This window comes from Rhagoletis pomonella, unplaced genomic scaffold (assembly GCF_013731165.1).
Source record: "Rhagoletis pomonella isolate Grant_MI unplaced genomic scaffold, Rhpom_1.0 Rhpom_scaffold_00005, whole genome shotgun sequence".
Lineage (NCBI taxonomy): Eukaryota > Metazoa > Arthropoda > Insecta > Diptera > Tephritidae > Rhagoletis > Rhagoletis pomonella.
In genome coordinates, this window is record NW_023458559.1 from 37,371,156 (window position 1) to 37,392,432 (window position 21,277).

General features: G+C 33.9%; 1 protein-coding gene and 1 long non-coding RNA gene across 2 annotated transcripts; one reads left to right on the top strand and one right to left on the bottom strand.

Annotated features, from left to right (window-relative positions):
* Positions 1-1,451: 1,451 nt before the first annotated feature.
* Positions 1,452-13,406, top strand: LOC118738893 (organic cation transporter protein-like). Its single transcript, XM_036469918.1, has 6 exons — positions 1,452-1,848; positions 9,571-9,820; positions 9,896-9,999; positions 10,081-10,850; positions 10,921-11,102; positions 12,293-13,406. Exons 1-6 carry the CDS (start codon positions 1,634-1,636, stop codon positions 12,494-12,496), a joined length of 1,725 nt encoding a protein of 574 aa, XP_036325811.1. The 5' UTR covers positions 1,452-1,633; the 3' UTR covers positions 12,497-13,406.
* Positions 13,407-14,458: 1,052 nt separating this feature from the next.
* LOC118739882 lies at positions 14,459-16,699 on the bottom strand. Its single transcript, XR_004993071.1, has 2 exons — positions 16,473-16,699; positions 14,459-15,001 (listed from the first exon to the last, which is right to left on the bottom strand). It is a non-coding gene; the product is annotated as an uncharacterized LOC118739882 (long non-coding RNA).
* Between the last annotated feature and the right edge of the window lie 4,578 nt (positions 16,700-21,277).

Sequence of the window (21,277 nt, forward strand, 5' to 3'; positions counted from 1 at the left end):
AGAAAGAGAAAGAGAAAGAGAAAGAGAAAGAGAAAGAGAAAGAGAAAATTGATACACACGCTTTCGGAAAGGCGAAAATCATATATTTAATACTTGCTCCGGGTATTTAATGTTCGGCTCCGCCCGAACTTAGACTTTCTTACTTGTTTTTTTTTTGGTTTGGCGTCAGATTTGTGTTGTCAGGATTGTACAGCTGACTTAATGAAAAACCAACACTTAGATAGTATTAGAGCAGCCTCTCTGAAGCATAAAATATTATGTCAATGCCAAATTGACTTGAAAACAGCTATCATTTATTGTGCCGTTATTTATTTTTTTCCAGTTTAATTATGTAGGACGCATATACTGAAGTAAAATTCCCGTCAATTTATTATCATTTATTGATTGATGACCAACACGTCTCGATTTACATCGAGTTCAATGAGATTGGACTGGCTTTTTTTCATTCACGCGATTTCATTATATGTATTAAAGGTTTTTTTTTCAATAAGACCGGACAACTTTTTCTGATAATGTCGTTCAAACATTTTGCAATAGAAGCCCATTAGCTTGGCTTTGAAATGCTTAATTCGCGGAATTTCAAATATTTAAAGAAAGGTACACTTACGGATGTAAGCGACGAACAAACAGAAAGAAAAGCAGTAAACGAGTGTAGGAGAAAGAAGAAATTAATAAATTAAAATACAATTATTCGCGTATGTGTAACTACATAAATAACCTTTCTGACGGGCATTGCCTACGGGCAACCAAATCGTTCAACCCGACTTACTTAAGCCCAATCCCGGTTTTGTAGGCAAGTAAATATGTATGTACGTATGTATGTAAATAAAAAATAAATTGTTAAAGCTTTTAACGGAATTCCCAGCTCCCTCATGCTCAACTCGTTCATTTGTGCGCCTAGCATTTTCATTCGCATGCCACACGTGCTGGCGAACAGTTTGCGACGATCGCTAAATGCTTTTATAGAAATTTGCTGTTTTTAATAAACTTTTTGCTGCTTTTATTTGCATTTTTTTTTTTGTAATTTTCTATGTTTTGGTGCGTACGCATGCGCAGTGGTGCGTTGAATAGCGGCAATGAAATCGTGCGTTGCGTTTAAAAAAAACGATTTGCTAACAAACTCAGCGAAGCAAACAGGTGCGAGTAGCGATAGCAAACGGTCAATTAAATTTCAAGAATGCCAGTGAAATGGGAAATTAATTAAGCGCCATAATTTAAAAGTGATTTAATTAACACGACTGCCGGTTGTAAATGTAAACGAACGTATTTGCGTGCGGCGTGCATGTGTGCTTATGCGTAGAAATAAACGTGAGCACGTGCCAAAAAGAACAATAACGGTAATTTACTATAAACCATAAAAAATAAAAACAAAAATTTTAATGAATTTTTAAATATACTTGCAGAATTTTTTAATCAGCAAAATAATTACTTAAAAATATGTCCACAAAATTTTAAAAACAAATTAAATATAAAATTATTATTTGGAGGCATTTATTAAGGCAGTTGTACACCATTAAATTTCAAGCCGCAATATTTTCGTATCTTTCAAACGACGTTTCACGTTTCAGTTCAACCGCTTTTCGTCCCTAAAAAAAATTAAAATAAATATATTTCACTCTATAAGTACATAAATATGCCTTCGCCAACAAGTGCCACACAGAGCACTGAATCATTGCCTCCAACTGCCGCTAGCAGCAAGGATGACTCCACCTTGGATGCCATACTTATACGTTTGGGAGAATTCGGACGCTTCCAGATCGTAATACTCGTACTTACCTGCCTACCAGTGCTTTTCAATGCCGTCTCGTCGATCACTTATATTTTCACAGCTGCTAATGTAGCGCACAGGTGAGCAAGCAACGGTAATTGTTAATAAACAACAATGTACATACAAAACTCTTTTTCGTTGTGTGCATGAATGCTAATTAACGGCAATAAAATACATTTAGTGGAGCTGTGTGTTCAGTTTTTTGTGTCAAAGTAATAAACTTGTTAAATAGCCGAATCGGCTGAGGTTTCCGCTTTTATTAAAGTTTTTTTTTTTTTTAATTTCGGTGGCTATCAATAATGAAATAAATTATATAACAAAACAACTTGAATTACGTAGCTAGTCTGTATACTATATCGTCCCCTGAGTGAAACGCCCTATATGAGAAAACTTTTTAAGATCGCCCTACTTCAGAATTTGATCGAGCGCCCTATTTAAGAATTTTATTGAAAAACACCCTATATCAGAATTTGGTTAAAGAACACCCTATCTCAGCTGAAAATATATTGAAAACGTGCTGAGATACGACATTTTTGAATCGGCAGCTGAGATAATGCGTTTTTCAATCACATTCTGAAGTAGGGCGTTCTTGAAAAGTTTCTGAGATAGGTCGATCTTCCACTCAGGTATCGATATACAGATACATTTTTTTAATGTGTCTTAATAAAGAAACACCATTTTTATATTATATCTCATTTATCTCTGCCGTAGAGATGAAATTGCCATTATGGAAATATTCTCCTTAATTGAATTTTATTTTTTAAACAGTTGACATCCTTTTCAAAACAGTTTCTGTAATAAAGCTTTTTCAACCTGTTTCTTGACATTCATATTGTAACACATATTTTATTAAAGTACCTGATAGAATTTAATTCGACGGTTTAAAAGGTGGCAATCACTTTTAAAAATATTTACGAAGTAAGGCATTCTCAAAAATCTCTTTAGAAGTGTTTTCGAACCCAAGCTTTCTTATACCTCTATCCATTGTTATTCATATTGTAATACTTTATTTAACTTATGATAAAATGGTATTTGACTTTTAAACCGCTGGCAATCCTCTTAAAAATATTTTCAAAATAAAGCTTTCTTAAACGTCATTCGTTTGGCACCCGTAACGTAATACTGGGTTCGACTTATTAATAAAATTTAATTTCACTTTTTGGTGGCAACACTCTTTAGAAATATTTTCAAAAATAAGCTTTTTTATAACTGTCCATATTTTTATAGTATATTTAACTTATGAAAAAATTTAATTTTACTTTTAAACAGCTTGCAACCTTCTTCAAAATATTTTCAAAATAAATCTTGCCAACCATAATTTAATTCTTAATAAAACTTATTAATAAAATGTTTTCTCATTTTTTAACAGGTGGCAACCCTTTTAAGAAATATTTTCGAAACTAAGCATTCTTATACATCTGTCCATTGCCATTCATATTGAAATACTTCATTTAACTTATGAACAAACTAGCTTTTACCCGCGGGTTTCACCCCGCGCTTTTATACAAATATGAAAAATAATTTAATGATGTTAGATTTTATTTCTGTGCCCATTTCGTTATAGCTCGTTATTTTTTAAGCGAATTAAGGTATTTAGGCCGTTTAAAACTATGAAATTATAAAATCTCGTCTGCGCGCTAGGCATACGAAAGATATCAATCTCTCTAAGTTTACCTTAAAATGGTTCCAGGTATACGACGCGTGAATGTGTAACCTTCTTGGAGGTGCCACGGCGGGTTCTAATATTTCCAACTCAAATTTAGTAACCTGGCCTTGATAAAATACCACTTCTCATTACTGTAGCAAATGCCTCAAGAGAGCTTTAGATTATAAGGCCGAACCCGGCTCTCCCTTTTCCATTTAATGAAATTTATTGTCAGTACGGCACTTATAAAATAAATCTCCATAACAAATTTAAAATACTTCGAGCGATTTTCTATCCTTCCAGAGATATGTATTAAGAAGTTTTTAGTATGTATGGGAGGCGACATGCCTTCTTTTTTAATAACTCACATTTTTTCCATGAGCAATTGATAAATTTTGTATACCCAACTCCATACCAAGTTCCAGTATTCTTCCACAAACACATCCAGGGATATGTGGCAAGAAAAAGCAAATGTGTACTGGAAGTGCCACGCCCCTTTTTCTTATAACCCTAATCTTCTTCCATGAATTTAGAATTGATTTTACATACCCCAGTACCAAGTCCCAGTACTCTACCATGAACACCTCTAGAGATAAGCAGTATAAAACAGTAAATTTGTACGGGAGGAACCATTTCCCCTTTTCGAATAACACAAATTTTTCTCCATGAGAATGGAATTAATTTTGTATACACATCTCGGTGCCAAGTTCCAGTCCTCTGCAATAAACACCTCCAGAGATATGCAGCATAGAAAAATCAATTTGCATGGGAGTTGCCACACCACCTTTTCCAATAACTCCCATTTTTCTCCATAAGTATGGTATTAGTTTAGCATACATACATACATATGTATTTCCATACCAAGCTTGAGTGCTTTACCCCAAACATTTGAAGAGATATGCAATATGAAACTTTCAGTCAGTATGGGAGGCTCTACGCCTCTTTACCAAAAACGTCCATTTTTCTCCGTGAATATGAACATGATTTCACACAGTGTTGGCAAACTGTTAATCTGATTAACGATAAAATGTTAATCGCGTTCGACGATTAAAATTAATTAGTCGTAGTCAACTGTACGATTAATGATAACATTTTTTTAATCGTTAATCGCTGGCTGCGATTACGTTTAATTAATTTAAAACATTAATCGTTAATCCAATTAAAAATAAAATCTGATTAATTTGTCTATGAAATGTCATGAAATCAACATTGATTTGACATACATATCACTATACCATTTCAGTTCTCCCCCACAAATACTTCCAGAGATATGTATGTAATATGAAAATTCCAATTTGTATGGAAGGGGCCTTGAGTTACCGGACTTACTTTCAGTCTAAGACCATCCTTCCGAAATCCGTAGTAAGCGTACTAAATTTCGTTATGATCGGAAAACCGGTTAAGGAAGTAGCCTATTTTTCAATCCAGGTCATAAACCATCCTTGAGCAAAATTTCTTTTTAAAACAGCTGGCAATTCTTAAAAAAGTAGCCTATTTTCCAGTCTAGGCCATAAGCTATCTGTGTGCAAACTTTCATGCAAATCAGTTCAGTCATTTACGTGTATTAATTTAATTAAACTTTCCTAATACGTGATAACTCTTAAAATAGTAGCCTATTTTCCAACGTAGGTCATAAGCTATCTCTGTGCGAAATGGCATGCAAATCTGTTCAGTCGTTTCCGCGTGTTAGTTTAATTAAAACTTTTTTAACAGGAGGCAACTCTTCCAAAAAATTAGCTTATTTTCCACTGTAGGTCATAAGCTATCTGCTTGCAAAATTTCATGCAAATCCGTTCAGACTTTTCCGCGTATTAATTTAATTAAACTTTTATTAGCAGGTGGCAACTCTTAAAAAAAGTAGCCTATTTTTCAGCCTAGCTCATAAGCTATCTGTGTGAAAACTTCCATGCAAATCAGTTCATTAATTTCCGCGTATTAATTAAATTAAACATTTCTAACAGGTGGCAACTCTTAAAAACAGTAGCCTACTTTCTAACGTAGGTCATAAGCTATCTGTGTGCAAAATTTCATGCAAATCCGTTTAGTCGTTTCCGCGTATTAATTTAATTAAACTTTTTAACAGGTGGCAACTCTTCCAAAAAATTAGCCTATTTCTCACTGTAGGTCATAAGCTCTCTGCTTGCAAAATTTCATGCAAATCCATTCAGTCGTTTCCGCGTATTAATTTAATTAAACTTTTTTAACAGTTGGCAACTCCTAAGAATGTGGGCAAATTTTCATGCAAATCCATTCAGTCGTTCCCGCATATTAAATAAATTAAACTTTTTAACAGGTGGCAACTCTTAAAAAAATAGCCTATTAACCAATCCTGGTCCATAGGCTATCTGCGTACAAAACTTCATGCAAATCCGTTCAGTCGTTTCCGCGTGATGATTTCCCAAACATCCAAACATACAAACTTTCACATTTATAATATTAGTAAGATTAGTAAGATGGTATTCATAAGTTAATAAAGCTTTCTTAATCCCCACCCATAGGGTAATAGGTTATTCAAGTTATTAATAAAATTGAATTCGACTTTTTAACTAAATAGGTGGCAATCCTTCGAAAAATTCTTTCCTAATACAATTTAAAGTAAAATTTAAATTTTTAAGCAAGTGGTATCCCTTTACAAATCTCTTATTTCAATCAGGGACATTGACCAAATGAGTTACAGAAACGCACTACTCTATGCCAAATTTTATACAGAGAAAGACCCACAAAGGCTAACATACTTACTCAAAACCTTGTATATTAATACATAGTACTACTATGATAGTAGGAATGTATTTAACTTTACAATTGAACTTCTAAATTGGTGGCGGCGTTCGTCAAGAATATTTTCGAGATATGTAGACACAGCGTTCGTAAAACCTCTTTCGTTTGATACTCACATTAAAGTATTTTATTTAACTAATTAGTTACATTGATATTGAATCTCCCAACCGAGGACCTCCCTTCAAAATAATTTTTTAATTAAAGCTCTCTTAAACCTCACTCGTTTGATATCCATATTAAAGAATTTATTTTAACTTTCTAATTAAATTGATTTTTGCATTTTGAGCAGGTGGCGACCCTCTTAAAGAATATTTTCGAAATAAATCGATTGATAACTCCTTCCATTTGACACTGTCAACACATTGCTATATATAGCATTTTAGTACTGTTCAAAATATCTCAATTTAGGAATTTTAGCCTGGTGCTATGCGGAACAAGGGCATTGCATAGCGAATTTCCAGCCGGGTAGTTGTACAGGGAAACCTGTCAAAGCCAGAATCGCAAGGGACCAGATAATTTGTTCTCCTTGGATAGGTTTCCTTGAGACAGGTTGATCATAAGTCGGCTATAAGAGTTAAATAAATTTCGTTGCTAAATATGACCCACATTTTAAAATGAACAGTTTTCAGATTTTAGTACATTATTTCATATAAAATATAATATAAAAGTGTTAAACGCAAATTAACTTGTGCTCACGAAATAAATATTCTCAAAACCTTACAGGCGAATATCAATAAAAAAAATTAAAGTCGGCTTTACAAGGTTGAAATTGTACGTAAGAAACCAAGCATACTGGATTTTATGATTTGTCCGGCTCTTCGGTGTAAATACTTAATGAAACAAGCGACTACTAAATAACATTTTACGACTAGTTATCACAAGTTTCTTCTTATAGGTTCCAGCTCTGAAAGGTTTCACTGTAGAACAACTTATTTAAGCCGGAAAATAATCCGTTACGGTTAATAAGCCAAGCTAATATGGATATTTGCAGACTCGTCGTGAATCAAACAGCTACATAAATACATACATACATAAATTTTCACATATGTATGTAGTATGTATATGAAAAAATGAAGTTTTAATTAGGACTATCAATTTGATATGCATATAATTCTCATATGATGGTGCTAATTGCATTCTATACGTACATATTTCCACAATAATAGGAGTTATTCAATTACAATGAAGCCTCGATATAATGAAACCTTAATAAACTGAAAAGCCTCGTTCTTGCGAAAATTGTATACCAAAAGGGCTCCATAGATACAACAAAGAAATTTTGAGCATGAAACGCAATGGTTATACCCCGTTAGCAGAAGTCTCTACTTAAGGAAGTCTGAATTTGTTGACGGTTGGAGTCTCGTTATAAAAAAAACTAAATTTAAGGAATTTTTTCAAAAATTTTTAATTTTTCGTTGTATCGAGGTTTTAATACTCCATAAATATAACGAAACTATTAGGGTGTTCGATTATTTACCTTTTTCGTAAATTGGCATTTTGATAAAACCGGTTAACCAGAAAAAACTATTTCAAAAATTTACTTTTACAGCCAACCGGCTGTTAATGGTATTCACCGTTATTAGCAATATTGCATCGCTAAAACAAAAACTCGAGCATGTTGAACTGACTGTCTTGTGAATAAACCAACTACTGACCTAGACCGACAATACAAATTTAGTATATTATATCGAGAATAAATAAACACTGTTGTCCACTCTCACCCCTGGAATTCCATCATCGGAGACCAATGCCACCTATCGTCAACGCAGTGCTCGAGTTGCTTCATGAGACTCGCGCTTCTTTGGCACAGCTCCATTCTGGATATTGTAACAGGTTAAACTGTAAACTGTAGTAAACTGCCAAAACTGAAAAGATTATCGTTCGGTGTTCCTTTTATTTTTTAAGTATATTTTTGCAGTGTAAAATTTTCCAATATACAGATATAAAAATCAAGGCTTCAAAAAAACCATCTAAAAATAATCGAAAAACCGGCTAAAAACCGTTTGGAAAAGCCAATTAAATCGCCCTCGAAACTATAGATATAAGCATAGAAGCAATAGTCCAACGCCTTCAAATTCGTTATATCGAGGTTTCCCTTTAGTTAGCTCCTGAAGTTTTTAGTCTAGACAACAGTAATAAACTTGCTAATAAACTATTGTTTATTGACAGTAGAACAATTATAGGTAAACAGTTGTATACATATACATAAATACTACATACATACTTATGTATGAATTTGCATGTGAATCTATTTATCTATTGAAACGTACATTCATGATTTTAAGAACAGACGTTCCGTTTGTTGAGACCGATGATATCCATATAGAATTATAACAAAATTGTGTCTGTATTCCATGCGAGACAGTAGTAAAACTTCTTGCTATTACCAGCGTAACTCACCATCTTAACATTATTCTTAATCTTAATCTCAATCAGTCTTAATCTTAGTCTTAGTCTTAATTTTAACTTTTACCTTAATCCTTATCTTAATCTCAAGCTTAACCTTAATGCTAATTCTGATCTTAAACCCTTCCGTCCTATCCCTTCTTCTGCCGCTTTTTCGTGTCATCGGAGTTTGGACCTACAGCCAACCGAGCGCAAAGAAGTTTTACTTCAAAAGTGGTCCTGAGAGATTTACTTCTGCAGCTGGTGTTATCCTCTCCAGCATCATATATTCAAAGAGTCAGACGAAAGAGAGTCGCCCCGTGTGGAATCCCGTTTGGTATCAAATGGCTCGTAGTCGTTTTGCGGGGAATCCAAATTCAAATATCGCTGCGTTAGCCATTTTCTTTTCGGCTTTAAAATTGATAAAGTCGATACGGTGCGGCGTATGTCGAATTCCTGGTTTAAGATGGAATTGTTAGCTCTAAGGCCGCACTGATAAGGCCTAATCAGTTCGTTAATTACCACTCACACAATGTGTCTCATTCGGGGTGACTTTGTAGTCCTCAGTTGTGTTCGGGTTCATTTTCTTTATTGGTTTCAGTGCCATTTAGCATGGTGGAGGAGTTTTCCTTTCACGTGTCGCCGTGTTTGTTCCTAGATTAATTTGCCTTACCATTGTCGCCAAATTTTCTAATGGGTTTGCGCTATCGCGGGCGCAATAGTGTTAAGTGGAGACCCACCATACCCAATAGCAAACAAATACTTCCTCAAGTTGCGACAAGATTACGAGCACATTTTTTCAATGGGTTTACTCGAGCAACCGCTACCAAGAGAAACATAATCTGTATGCTGGAAATGCTTAAACTAATCAAACTATCTCGAGAATGTGCTAGTGGTATGAAAAACACTAAAAAAAGGAAGCTCTAATTTTCGCATATATGTATTCGTTGGTAACTAATAGGACAAAAATAATATGAATGCTTTCTTTTCTCAGATGCAACATCACCGAATGTGACGGACCGCAAAGCCCTTACGAAGAGCCATGGACTAAATATGCCATTCCCGCGAAGACTAGGGAGTTAGATCAATGTCGACGTTATGCGCCCAAAGCAATCACGAATTGGACAAGGTCACCCGGGGATGTACAATATTGCACGGCGGAAAGCTTCGATTCCAAAGTGATGCAGAATTGCCCTGGCAATAATTTTATATTTCGAGGCGAGGAAGTAACGATATCAAATGATGTAAGTCTACGGCAAAATACAATACATACATACATACATACATATGCGCCTAATTAATTATTCAAATTGACACAGTTCGGCATTTATTGCGATGAGGAATGGAAGTTAACCCTGACAGGCACAATTAATAATGTGGGACAATTTTTTGGCATACCGCTCGGTGGATTAATTTCCGATAAGTGAGTATTGTTTGCTCAACATACTCCCATTAATTTTGTAGTCGCATAAGACTTACCACGTTTTACTTAAACACTCCGCAGGTATGGTCGTCGCAATGCGCTCGCACTTGGCGGCGTACTCAGCGCCATATTTGGCATTATGCGCTCTTTTACCACATCCTACGTGCCGTTTCTTGTTTATGAGTTCCTCGACAATGTCGCAAATAGTTCACTCTATTCGATTTGCTTCATCATTGGCATCGAATTGGTGGGTCCTAGCAAGCGTGTATTCGCTTGTAGCGTCATTACAATTTTCTACGCCATCGGTGAAATGCTTCTAGCCATCGTTTCTATGTATTTTCCAAATTGGCGCATTATGCTCCGGATTTTCTACATACCATCGCTAGCCATTGTATCCTACTACTGGATATTGCCAGAGAGCGTACGTTGGCTACTGAGTCAGCAACGTGAAACGGAAGCTTTGGACATATTGAAGCGTGCAGCGCAAACGAATAAGCGTCGACTATCGGATACAACGCTGGATAAGTTGATATTAGCGAATCGTGAGAAGCTAAGTAGTCAAGGTGGCGCACGCTTTCCCATACGCGAGGCGTGCGGAAAACTCTTTTTCCGCATTGCAAATTGTTCGCTATGCTGGGTGGTCACTGTGCTTGTATACTATGGACTGAGCTTGAACTCGGTGCTGTTGGGTGGCAGTAAATATTACAATTTCATACTGATTGCGCTAGTGGAAATTCCTGGTTTCTTCATACCTTGCCTCACTATGGATAGATATGGTAGAAGGTATTCGCTTTGCGGTTATATGCTGCTCAGTGGCATTTGCTGTCTGTGTACAGTCTTTGTGAACTCAGGTAGGAGGATCTGTTAAAAATTTGTATTTAATTTGTTCTTTATGTTACTTGTACATTGTTTGTCCTTTAGAACGCTATTATCTTCAGCTAAGCTTATTTTTGGTGGGTAAACTGGCAATTACTGCTGCCTTCCAAGTTCTTTACTTTTTCACTTCGGAGATATTTCCAACAAATCTGCGCAATAGTTTGATGTCTTTCTGCTCGATGATTGGCCGTTTTGGTTCAATGGTGGCGCCACAGACACCTCTCTTGGTAAGTTTTATATATAACCTCGGCCTAAGTAGAGTGAAAAATATCGCACGAGGGACTTTCAAATTACAAAGCGAAAGATAGTACATAACCTTCTTCAGTTCCTCAATATGCATATCCGCAGCAGGAGGCATTAAGCTTTAAAATAGTATTTCATCCACTACAGACCCTCTGGCATCGACGAGAGATGAGGGGCCTATTGGCATAAACTTTTACTTATCTGACAATCCTTCCCTTTTGAACTCTGGCAGTCTGGCATCGTTGATCCGCTTAACGGATGAGTTCTATTGAGGAAGTCCTAAGCGGTCTATTCACGAAATAGATTGACTTTATCGCATTTAAACCGTTTTGGGCAGCGAGATTACATTCATAAGCTCCAGAGATTGTCCTCTATCTCGATAGGATTTTTAAGCGATAGGGATCTGCGGATTGAAAATGTCTTCAGATGGTGACCTCAAAAGAGAGAAGCGACGTAACTGATCACTGCGTATTTTCGCCTCTGTTTTGGCTTAGTATTATTAAGAAATCTTCCCAAATTCAATAAGGGTGAAGTTAAAGTGGTGGCCGATTGGTAGTGATTTGTCAGCGATAGATTTTTTATGAGAGAAACCGCCTTACGCCTTCCTTGTGGGTCTAACAGTACTGAGATATATGAACTAACTGGATTTACTTGGATTTCTTATCTCCACTGGATGGATCCGACGAAATTAGAGGCTCCCTCATTCCTTTCCATTTCGGTTTCTGATAACTTAAATTCCTGCGGTTTAAAATGGCACGTATTTGATGCTAATTGGTGTGATTTCAAAACCACTTTCCAAGTGCAAATCCATACGATTCTTGACCATTCTGCAGGCTAATTAAAAATAAAGAATTTCCCATCTAAAACTTCCGCTTCATCAGTGAAGATCTAAACAATTCTTCTAGTTACAAATATGTACGCTTAGAATCATTTAGGGCACCGCATAACAAACCCGGGAATTTGAGAAGATCGCAGTCTAAGCCGTTCAAGTATTTTCTCGAACATGGCTAAATTGGACTAATTGTATCTTGAGAAGAGACTTTACTACTCATTTACATCTCCGTTTAATGAGCGAATTATTTTTTAAGTCTTGAAACTTTTGTCCTTCTTTAAACTGTGATCTGTAAGTGGTAATCATAATTTATAACTTATTTTGCTTCTCTTCTCATTTCAGGTTAAATATTATGAAAATGCTCCAGCGATATTGTTTGCGGCCTGTGCTCTAGTCAGTGGTTGCTTATCGCTACTTTTTCCAGAAACTTCAAATACGATTTTGCCAACGACAGTGCATGAAGCAAATAAAATTGGTAGCAAGAAATCGTCCAAGGATCCAAATAGTAGTACATTTAATTTAGAGAATGAGAGTACTTATATGTAAGAAATACCTGTATGAATAACAGAACGAAAACGATACATGTACTTATGTACATATTATTATGTATGCATATTAATATTAAGCCTTGCCATCTTACAAGCAACCAAAAAAAGTTTGCCGTTCACCCCTGAGTGTAAAGTATTTTTCGCTTTTTAACATTTTTCTGTGACAACTAAATACGGCAATAAATTTTTTTTTAAATAGTTCTACTGAAATTATCGAAATAATTCTTTACTTTATTTACGGACATTAGAGTGGTACATTAGGGTGATAAGAACTGAGATTGGGTGGGTAATTAATTACGAATTACTTGAGGACAATGAACTTTATAACACAAAAAATTTCTTCCTCGGGACCGGAACATAGATATATCATACTTTAGGGTCCGATTGTATATGCCGAAGATATGACCAAAAATGCAAAAAGGCGTAAAAAAATCCGAAACTACCTTGCGAAAATACTTTACATTCGAATATGTACGGCGAACTTTTTTTCTGGAATGGTCTAATATATGTACATATATTTATTAGGATGCATCACCAAAAAAAATTGCGGTTTTTCACCGGAATTATAAAATGTATTATATTTTAAGACTACCAACTTTTTCCGTTTCGGAAAAATATTAAGATTCACGTGAGCTAAACCGATTTGAAAATATCTCTAAAAATCTCGTTATTTTGATAAACAATTTTAAGCATTTTTATGCAGATTTTTTAAGCTTACATTCTGAGATGATTTTTTAGAAAGAATAGACTTTTACGTTTGCTAAAAATATAAGCACATAACTTGATAACTAGGCAGGTGTGACTACCCCAAAATAAATTTTATAGTTCCAGTGGGAAACTGTACCCTTTTTTGTGTGCACATAAACATATGTAAGTACATCTGTATGTACATTAGCGTGGCCCGAAAATCCGCTTTTTTAGAATTTTGATCAGTAATAGCAAAAATATGGTTCATTATGCTCTAAAATAAATCTGTATGAAATGTGAAAATTTTTAGTCAATATCCTAGGCTCGCCCATGTCCACCAAAGTTCAAGTACTAAACAAATTTTTTTTCTCTACAAAAAAGGTCCAAATACCAAAGGACTAATACTTTCGAAAATTATTGCAATTTTAGTAAAAAAATGTATTAATTAATTTATTTATTAATTTTTATTTTTTGAGCATATTGAACTTTGATGGACGAGCCTAGAATATTAACCAAAAAATTCCAAAGATTTTTTTTAAAGCATAATGAATCATATTTTTGCTATTACCAATCAAAATTCTAAAAAAGCGGATTTTCGGCCCACGCTAATGTACATACGTACTCACAAGTATGAGGACCTCAAGAAGTTTTTAAGTTGAGTAATATTACTGCTGAAATGCTTTAAAGTATAGACCCGTTCAATCCGATCCCAAATAAGATATTGCTATATGAAATTTCTCTAAATTTTCGAATTAGTACACTTTTAAAAATCGTGCGCATTAGATAGCTTTGTATAGTTAAATTTGGCCTTACAAAACCAGTAGGTTGCTCACACTGGACCTAGTTGGAGAAGAGATAAGTAAATAAGGATTAAATAAAGGCTGTGCCATAGGAACGGAACTATTTTTCGGGAAGTTTAGTATGTATTTCCTCTGTCGGTTAGTAAGAGCCTTTGTTATTAGAAGTAGTATTCGTAGTAATCAGAAGTAAATTTTTGGCTTTAAGCCACTATAAATTACAGTCCAGTTAAAACTAAGACTAAGACAAATATTTTCCTCAGTTCTTGATAGAACGTAAAAATAAGTATTTATTACTTAAAATTAAGAGTCAAATAATTTACATACATTGAGGCGTATTCTTGTTTTCGTACGAATCGAAAATCACGAAATTTTTCTATCGTTTCCGATCAAAAAATTTTAAAAATTCGATTCGTACAGAAACAAGAATACGCATTATCATAAAATTTTATTTATCGTAAATTTTAAATATTGTCTTAGATATATTTAAAATTTATATATTTTTGATTTACTTAGAACCTAAGTACTTCCAAAAATTTATGTATTAAAAATTCAACCGCACATTTAAATAAAATAAAGTATCATATTTAAAACACAGCCATGTTTCCTTCTGACAATCTTTTTCCAATAACTGATCAGTGCAAATTGGCTGAGTTCCATAGTAACTTACTTCGGCAGCATTAGACTGACATATGTATGTAGGTATATTGAGTAGAATAATGAAACTAAAAGGCTAAGAATAAATCGAATGTATATATATGTATTAGGATAAGTCAAGTTCCCCTTATCTGAGCTTTCCTCCGCAGCTCTTTGATTTCGTAGAAAAGAACTGATTACACACCTGAAGAAGCTCTGGCGAGTACAAGTTTTTGGCAAACGGAAACATCAGACCCGGAAAAGCATCATGATGATTATGGTTTCCCAAAAACAGAAGGTGAAGAAGTCGTAAGTTGAGCCAAACTAAGATTTCCTAGAGCAAGAATCCTGGGTGTATAGGAATCCACTAGATAGGCGAAGAGCTAAAATGTTGGTAGATATTTTCTATGATTAGTAATAAGTTCAGCATATAGAAGATTAAGGTACGAGCATGGATGAAACTGCATTGAAAGGACAATAAGTCCCAAAGTAGTTAAAATAATGTAAAAAAAAAACAATTAAGAAACTTTTATTTGACATGTGCGCTAAAAAAAATAAAATAAAATAAGTCAAGGCTTTTCTTAAGGTTACTAGTAAGTGTATAGATTTTCATTAGCGATACGAGGAGACTTTGAAAAGTTTTGAGTCTAAGTATCTGTAAGAGTCATTAAAGTCTTGTTCTGCGTATCACTGATTAAACTGTGCAACAATTTGACGGTCATTGTCGGGGGGCGGAATGATTCCAACTATGGATGAAAGACCACAAGACCCATATAGTAAAACCTAAATTGTTTTTTTTTTTTTGTTACAATTATAATTTCAAATGGAAGAGCCACATTATGGTAGCGCTCGCGCTCGCGTTGTAATCGGCGCATACTTCTAACGGGTTGCATTCGATTCTCTTTTCCATATACTACCAGTTCATTATAAACTCAAACAAGAGCATTTAACGCACCAAATTTTGCAACGTAAAAATAAAACAAATAACGAGTTACACTTCTTTTTGTGAAAATTTTCCAATTTGATTTCGAAACGATATGCATATTAGGCTAGAAAATATGCACGTTGGTACCTTTTTTGAATTCACATAATCTACACAATATACGTAACGTATACGTTTAGGTTAATAACCAGCGAATAGAATATTTTAACCCTCTAGCGACCTTCAAAATGCTATTTTATTCGGACTTTCTAAAAAAAGGACCAAAACGACCCTTTTTTGAGGGAGATGACGGGTTAAATTGTTCTACATAATTATTCCTCGTAAAATTTTACTATATGTCCCGAAACAACATATTTCTCTCTGATATGTATTTTAACTCTTTTTTTTATTTATTCTAAAGACACTTGGCAAAATATTGCAAATTTAAATGGTCATAGCAAAGAAATTTTACTAAAGAATGCAAAACGATTTTCTAGGTTTTGCTATACGGGTCTAGGCCTTTAATGCTGCGTTTGAATTATTGCGCTCCTAAAAATGCTGTTGCACAGTGTTACAGAGTTTTTAGAAACTTTCAAATTCCACCTTGTACTCCAAAAAATTAGGAGTTTAAGTTTTTCACACCAAAAATCTGTCACTAATGTTTACCACAAGCCGCGGAATTGATTCCAATCTAATAAATTATGCACCGACAATGTATTTGTTAACCAAGATATTCATTCACAAATTTGTATGAATTTTGACAGTATTTAAGCGAAGAAACCATTCATACTAAGTATTAGTCACTAAAAATAATTTTTTTCAGTTTTTTCCAGTTTACTTTGAAACGCATGGTACTCGAACGTTTCTTTTCTTTACTACTGTTTAAAGGATGCTTTGTTATTACCAAAGTATCAAATTTATTATCAACTTACAGTCTATTGAAATTTTTACACGAAAATCAGTTTCAATCACCAACTCTCTTCCATCTTATGCGACAGCCAATAGGCCATCTGTGGCCAAAAAAATGAACTAATGCCTTCGTAAAACTCTTGATTTCCAAGGCCTCACGTAAAAGATTTTATACCTACTAATAATGCAGATTTTTGCAAACAGTGCAATACGTGCAGACAAGCATTTGCAGTTGATAACCTCTGGGTGTTATGTTTAACGCTAAGAATAAATACACAATTCCATACACATAGTACATACATATGTATTAGGAATGTTAATCCCGGGATCCCGGCCTTTTCAAGGTCCCAAAAATCTCGCGATTTTCGGTATTTGTAATTCGCACTGATGGAAATAATAGAAACTCCTTCTTTACCAGTGTTGGCTATATTTCTTTTTTCATTTAATAATTAATATTTTTTTATAAATGTCTAACTCATTATACATATAACACCGCGCGATAGTAAATTTTAAACACAAATACATATCAATATATTCGGGAAACCATGGGCCAAATATAGTCAAATTGCGTTATTACTTTTTCACGCTGACGTCAGTAATTCAAAAATGTGTCCCGGAACAGGAAAATTGAATATTCACCACAAACAGTTGGGAAAAGAAACTATAACTTTAAGGTCAAAAAGCAAATTCATTCGCTCGCTATCCATATAAATACATAAACGGTCGTCCAACCGCAAATAAAGTGTGAACATCGCAACATAAAGTTCAAGTAAATTGTAAATTTAAATATTTTTCACTCTTTTTATTCACGCGAAAGCGAACGGGTATCAAATTAAAGAGGAAATCCTGTAGAATTTAAGCAGATGCAATTTTTTGGTGCAGAAGGACTGGTAAGTATTGAAAATTTCTTTTTAAAATTTTATCCTTGAAATTTCGCAATATTTGTTTTTGAAATAATTATAAGCTAAAAACTTATAAAAATTCGATAACATCCTCGAATTTCATCCATCTAATTTTATCAGCTTAAAAATTACTTATTCGTCCTTGTGAATCCAAAAAATTTAATTTTTTTATTCTAAAAAATTTCCTCTGCATTTAATTTTGTAAATAATTTTTGGAATTACATAATCATATCTTTGAAATCACAAAGTCCTTTAAAATAAATCCTGACGTCAGAGAGAAAAAACAAAAATGCCCCTTTAATTAAAAAAGTAGACTTCAAACCCATTTATTTTATGGTAGGAGAGCTTCTCAATACAACAATATAGAAGCAATTTTTTTCGATTTAAGTTGCTGAAAAGTAATGAATATCTAAATGCCGGGACTAATCCCGGGATCCTGGGATTATGATAACGACTTCCCGAAAATCCCGGGATGGGAAAAAGCCGAAAAATTAACATCCCTAATACATACATAATTTCGGATAATTGAATGCACACACCAGTTCACCAGACTTTTAATTCTGAATTCATTGTTTTGCATATTTAATATTTAATTTTTGTTAGACTAAATTGCATTTTTAGCAAAAACAAAGAATTTTTGCGAGATAAGCAATGTGCATTATGAAAGACTATTGAAATCTATTTGTACTTGTTTATACTATGTGCGTATATATTTTTGCAGGAAATCTTGACGCCATGAATATGCGCTCGGACGTCGATTTGTTTAAGTACAAAATATGTATGGAAGTCGGAGCTTCAACGAAATAGGAATTTATATACATACATACATATGTACATTAGTATCACTTAGCTAATTTTCAACGGTAGATCATGTGATGGCAACCCGGAAGAAACACAAAAAACTTTTTCTTTAAATTATACAAAATTATTTTTTTCGAAATATACTTTTAAAGAGAATTAAGCTTTTTTATCACCTTTCATAACATACTAATATTGTGATATCTTACTTAAATTGCATATTCAACACATTTTAATTTTTAGATAGTGGCAATCCTATTTCATTAGAGATATACAAGTTGTAACTTACATACAGTGACTCAAACAAATGACCGCATTTTGATTTTTTAAATATTCGTAAAGTTTCATTTGTTATTTTTCTATAAAAAGACCGCCCAAGCTTTAACCAAAACCATATAAATCACAGTTTCAAACTTTATACAAAATTTAGGAAAATTCAACAAATTTTTATCAAAATTTCAACTTTTTAACCTGAATCTTTAAAACATTTTTGGGTATACAGTTTTATAGACCATACAGTTTTAGTTTAATGAAACGCATGTTTCAATCGGCTTTAAAATCGTATTTTTTAAATATTTTTTGGAAAAAATCACCTCATATGACAAGACAGTTTAGAAATTTGCGTAAAAATATTTTGAAAAAAATTTCAACCCAATCATAATGTGATTTTTGATGCTGTTTTTTAACTTTTTTTAAAGATTGGTTTACGAAAAACTTGAATAACTCAGCCAACACTTTACCCATTTTGCCATGTGAAAGGTATTTTCTCACGCTTTTTATTTCTTTGCAAATAAATTCATTCGCGTCAGATTTTTTTTTTGTTTTTGCAAACATCCACATGTCTTATTTCAACTTGGAATGCCGCACCTTCATCTTACTTTTCTCTGTCATACTTTGAATGTGTTGATTTGCATTAAAATAAAAAAGGGGTGGAAAATACTTTTCCAATGATACCTCATAAGTCTACATCGGTATTGTTTTGGCTGAGTTATTCAAGTTTATCTTAAATCTATCTTTGAAAAATTATAAAAAAAACCGCATCAAAAATCTCATTATTATGATTCCGTTGAACAAAAAATTATTTTCTATGCAGATTTTTTAAGTTTAAACTGTTTAGTCAGCTGAGGCGATTTTTTCACTTTTAGAATTTATTTTTAAGCTTAGAATCCAAATCTCAAGAAAAAATAACAAGACAATTTTTTAATTATTTCTGTTGCTTGAAAAAGCACTTTGCTGTTGCTGTAAATTTTCTTGAAGAAATACATATATATGTAAATATACCTACGAGCAAGGCATATCAAAAAAGTAGTAGCATTAGAGCAAAAACAACATTTGCGTGTATTTTGTTGTTGCTTCTGGTATCGAAAGTGTCAAAAACTCATGACATGTTTCTTCTAAATCAAAGCGTGCCATGTGAAATACAAAACAAAAAAATAAGAAATAAAAAATTTAAATTGGAAAATGAAAATTGTTGCAACTTTCTTTCTTAGCAAATTTTCTTACTACTCGAAGCATGGATCCATCTTTTGCAAGGCCCAGAAATTAGCGGTTGTGCTGCTGAGTTAGCTGAGCGTTCCAAAAGCTGCTATTCAATCGCTTGTTTTGTATAGAAAAAGGTTTCACATGCAAATAGATTTTAACAACTAGGAATTTTTGTGAGAAGAAATTAAGAATATTTGACATTTTCGCGACCAAATAATTAAAAAAAAATCAGACCAGCTTCTCTACTGATACTACCTGTTTAATGTGCCTTGCCTACGAGCATTTTTTGCTTGAGAAAGAAAAGAGGAAGAAAATTTCTTTTCCATTTCTTGTGCGTAATTTTTATGAATTTTTCGTTTTTCTTGATAGCTTGGTCAAGTCAGGCATTCAAGGTTACAATAACTCGCATAAAACTGAAAATTGGTACAAGTATTACAAACACATTATGAATGAAAAGTCAAAAGTTCCACGCCTGCAAAAAAAAATGTATTCAAGGTCAAAGGTCATATAAATAGTTTTTTTTTTATAATTTTTCAGCCCAAAAAATAATACTCATATTCGCCTAGTACCATCAGCTCACCTTGAAAGAGGATACAATAGTTAGGAATACGAAAACTGAAGCCAGCTTAGAATATGAATACACCACTACCAGCTCACCATCGAGCTTGGAGCTATCTATTACCACGTTTATATGATGCTTCTCTTCGTTCTAAGTCAAACCATGTTACATGGACACACAGATGTAAACACATTCTCTAATCGAATTGAAACTTTTAACCGTGCCACCATAAATCACATTTTGAATGCGAGTTAAGAGTTGTTGAATCGTTTTAAGAGTGCATATAAACACGGAATTTGTCCACACGGTTATTTCATGCAACTCTGTATAAAGTAAACCATTTAAATAGTTCTTGAAATTACGTTTATGCTAAGCTTTGTTTAAAATTAATAGCTAAGATAATTTTTACAAGGCTGTTTGAGTCTTTAATTATTATTTTTTAATTTTCATTATTCATCATTCATGTATTAACAGGGTTGCATCGGGATAAACTCTGTTTGAAAGTGTGTTCGATCGACTAATTTCTTGTGTTGCATATAAACACTTGCATTTCGAACGAGCTACGCTGACACGAGTTAATTCGATACCGCGTTTTATGCCATATAAACAAGGTATATGTATACCTGTATAGACGCACCCCTTTATACATCGTCTCATTTCCACATTTTGAGGGTAGATTAGCTTAGGTTAGAGTGGCTGTCACTGTGTAAGAGCAGAATATATGGTGATAGGCCGTTTTGCAGGGCTGGAGGCTATTTTTCGTTTAGATTGGAACCATCTCTATGTATATATGTACATATATACGTACTATGTACATATAGCTGTCGATCCTGACTCTAGGTTTGTGACACGTGCTCTTTCATTCCTGTCTGGGATTCTTATGGAGAATTCGTTGTCTAGACAGGGTAGAGGGATGGTATAATCTAGTTGTCGTAGATTATTGGGCAGAGTTTTCAGGAAATTTTGTGTTTCCGAAACTTAGATCTATCCACAACTGGATCGCATTTAACCTGGCAGCAATACAGCCGGCCAGAAATTTCCCTTAAAGATCCACGGGTGCATAGTGGTTCAAAACTTGCATTTAATG